Source organism: Mytilus californianus, unplaced genomic scaffold (assembly GCF_021869535.1).
Source record: "Mytilus californianus isolate M0D057914Y unplaced genomic scaffold, xbMytCali1.0.p SCAF_9, whole genome shotgun sequence".
NCBI lineage: Eukaryota > Metazoa > Mollusca > Bivalvia > Mytilida > Mytilidae > Mytilus > Mytilus californianus.
This window is the reverse complement of record NW_026262745.1, coordinates 57639039-57642659: the sequence shown is the minus strand read 5'-3', so window position 1 is coordinate 57642659 and position 3621 is coordinate 57639039. Positions and strand designations below refer to the sequence as shown.

Here is a 3621-nt window from a genome sequence, read left to right as displayed (position 1 = left end):
GAAGTTATTTACAAAATATCCCAAATATCCGAGATCTTTCCCGAGTCTACCCCCACCCCTCCATGATAGATCTAAGGCAATCCGAAAGTCTGGAGAACCTGTTGATACCGGCCTAAGTGTTGTCGACGAGAATTACTTATGGAGAATACCGTTTGTGTTGTAACAAACGTTACAAATGTTGCCTAAAGATGCATCGCTCATCAAAATTCCACAGTAAGGCCACCAAAAATAACTATAGAATATTTTGCAATGTGATCTGCAAAAGTTTGAATGTTATTCATTCTAGAATGTTTGGTTTGTGACGTCCAATATGTGGGATAGTCACAGCCTTTCCACAAATACCTCAATGGCCATAGAAGTGGTGTATTTGAGAAGCCACTTCTCCCAGTTAGCCATTTCAAGACAGTCGGATCATAGTTTAATGAATTTAACCGCATGAAAGTCCTAGTGATTAAACAAAACATTCACTGAAGTGATGCTAGCGACACGTTCCAGAAAGCGTCTAGATCAAGAAATTAAATGTACTTCGTCCAATGGCATCCACACGCAGTGCCAGTTTGATAGAGATGTTTATCTATTATTTAATAGATATTTACACTAACTATTACTTTTTGACAATTTTGTATGTAAAGGTACGCAGCCACGTTTATATTGTATTGCGTTTTGTTATGTTTGATGAAGTTTAAGATTTCGGGTTAAATCAATGGTTAAAAATGTATCTGTATAACAGAACTATTATTTTTAAACATAAACAACTATTATTGCTTTACATTTCATAAGATAATATTGACATTGACGAAGGCTATTTGTTCAGTCGAAAGATTTGTCAGCAAGATATAATAACATTCTCGTCGTATATAAACATCTTATATAAGCAAATCTTAAGACTTTTGTATTACCTTTAATGTATTTTCGATCCATTCAGCAGAAATCTCATTTGTACAATGGAACTCAGAATGCATTTTGCAAAAGTACTGTGTTTTCTCTTCAATCTGATCGACATCTTCCATTCCAACACAGCACGGCAATGCTGAAGCTGAACATTTAAGCTTCGTCTTGTAACACAATTTCATCTGAAAGAGTCTGCCTAGTCGTTGAAGAAATGAATCGAGTTCTTTTCTTAAGGCACTGTAAGACCGCTTTATGTGTCCCCATTTCCAAACTTGCATCTGTATAATATTTTTGTGAGCCGCTATTAAAAGCATCTCATCTTCAGCATCTTTTAGATAAAACAATGCAAAATTGCTGTATAACACTAGCTCGCTATCACCTGTTAAATGACTAACTGAGGCAACTGCAAGTTCTCGACTGTATGCAAGAAGAAGACTGGTTGTCAACGGCGGTGGTAAGAATTCAAATTCGAGACATAACCATGAAGATTTTGATTCACATTTAAAGAGAACAATCACTTCATCAAGATCCTTTGTCCTTTTCATACAAGGAACAAAGTAATTTGATTCCTGTACAATTTCGTTTGATGCCTGCTTAATTTTAGGACGAACTATTATATCAAATTTCTCCATCATCGCTAGAATGTGATCGCGATGATCTTTAATTTCTGAAGATTGGCATGAAAATAAATGATCTAAAAGCTTTTCGCTTAGTCGTCCCGTTGTTCGGAACTGATTCCATTCAGTTATAATTGATACCTCAACCTGAAATATATCTGCAAATACTATACATTTGAATGCATTTGCAAGCCACTGTGGAAACAAAACAACATAATCAGGTAAATCTTTGAAGTATGTGTACGTACCAATGCCATGGTGATAAACGAGAAAAGCTTCAACTTCATCAGGATCGGAAATTGGTTGATTTGTGTTTGATGCAATTTCTAAAATTTCCGCTTTAGATAAGATAAATTGGCCGCTATTTATCTCTTCCAGCAGTGACTTTTCGAGGTTAACCCACCGGACGGGTCTACTTTCATTCCAGGAAGTTGTTGATTGCGCAGTAACCAGTAACTGCTTTCTCATTTGTTCAAAATCCTCATCTATATCATCTGTGTTAGAAACTAAATAGTAATTTCTCACATGTTTCAGGGTTTCCTCATTTTCTACAGCATTCTTAACCTCTGTTGTTAATTTATCCTTACATTGCTGCAGGCTTCCCTAAAAAAAAAGGGTTAACATGGAAAAAAAACCAACATTATGGTTTTCAGATACAATTGAATCACCCAAAGTAGTATGAATAAGGAAAGTTCTTATAAGTTTGATTAAAATTAATTTTTGTGAAATTATATTACCTGAATAATATCTCCCAATTTTTAAATAAAACCGACTTCCATGAGAGCGACGCTTGATATATATATATGATATTATAGATAGTTTAAATCAATAATAACGTAAAAAAAATGTAACACAATTATTTAAATTAATTTAACCTCATAGAGGGAGTTGAATGAGACTGAGGAATGAGAAGGCATGAGAGTCCTCTTTTGAATTGAAAGTCTTTAGTCCTACATAAGTCTTTTTAGCCTTCACAATTTTCGTCATATTTTAAAATAAATTGATTTGTTTAGGTAAAACGACTGACTTTTGTAAACAGTTAAAGGACAACTTTAAAATTTGACACACATGTTTTACCTTAAAAACAAATCTTAATCGTAAAAATTTAAAAACAAAATGACTTTATTTACTCTTTAAATCATGATTGTGTTTGGTGCAAATAGGTCTTTTTTTTTAAAGATGTTTCAATCATTTATGCTGAATGAATCTGTTCAAGAAAAAAAAACCGTGATTATTTTATGTTTTCTAGTCGCACTATCAAAAGTGCATGCATATAGTTAAAATGTTAAAAGCATGTTTTTGAGTTTTAATTTTTTTTGTTATAATCTAAAAAAAAAAAACAGTCTTCAAAGTAGTTTATATTTTCTCCTCTTTGCAGTTTAAGGATGTGCAGAACACTTAAGAATTAGGAATTTAACTCATAAACAATCAACAGCACGTTTTAATCACAAACTATTAGTACAGAGAAATCAAGCTTCTCAATGATCAAAAGAAGTATTTGACAAACGTCTATATATTCAATGAAATTATTTTTGTAAATTGTGTGGTTCAAATTTCTTGAAATTTTGATATTTTTGTCAAGTTGTGTGGTCAAATTCAATATTTTCACAAAAAATATTTTTTTTTTGTCAAAATGTTAGGAACCAATTCAAATTCCATCCACTTGAAATCAAATTATCAGTCTAACCTTAAATTTGTCTTTATGAGTCCCGACAATAAAAACTGATGGGTCTTTATGTGGTTTATCTTCGTCATTAGAATGATCTGTTCCATTACATCGGATTGCTTCTAGCCAAAACTTTAAATCATCTGAAAAAAAAAATGAAATGCATATTATGATAATGCACGTTAAGATTTTCGTCAACAGCGTAATTAAATTTAATGAACATGACTTCAATTAGGTAAACACAATATATACACTTTCACAGACAAATCGAGAAAAAAGAGACCATATAGGTGGATGATTTAAGGTAGGAAAATTAAAGGCGTTTTATTTTACTATAGACATGCTTACATTTGGGATACTAACTAGTTGTTTTAGTTATCACTCCGAAATTATCTTGATTATTGAAAAATTTGTTTTTGGCGAAGAGTCGTTTAGGAAGATAATGTG

At 32.3% G+C, this 3621-nt stretch overlaps 1 protein-coding gene across 1 annotated transcript; it reads right to left on the bottom strand.

The window, feature by feature from the left end:
- Window positions 1–881: 881 nt before the first annotated feature.
- LOC127715966 (uncharacterized) lies at window positions 882–2107 on the bottom strand. Its single transcript, XM_052222068.1, has one exon. The coding sequence runs from the start codon at window positions 1974–1976 to the stop codon at window positions 882–884; it is 1095 nt and encodes a 364-aa protein (XP_052078028.1). The 5' UTR covers window positions 1977–2107.
- Window positions 2108–3621: the final 1514 nt, after the last annotated feature.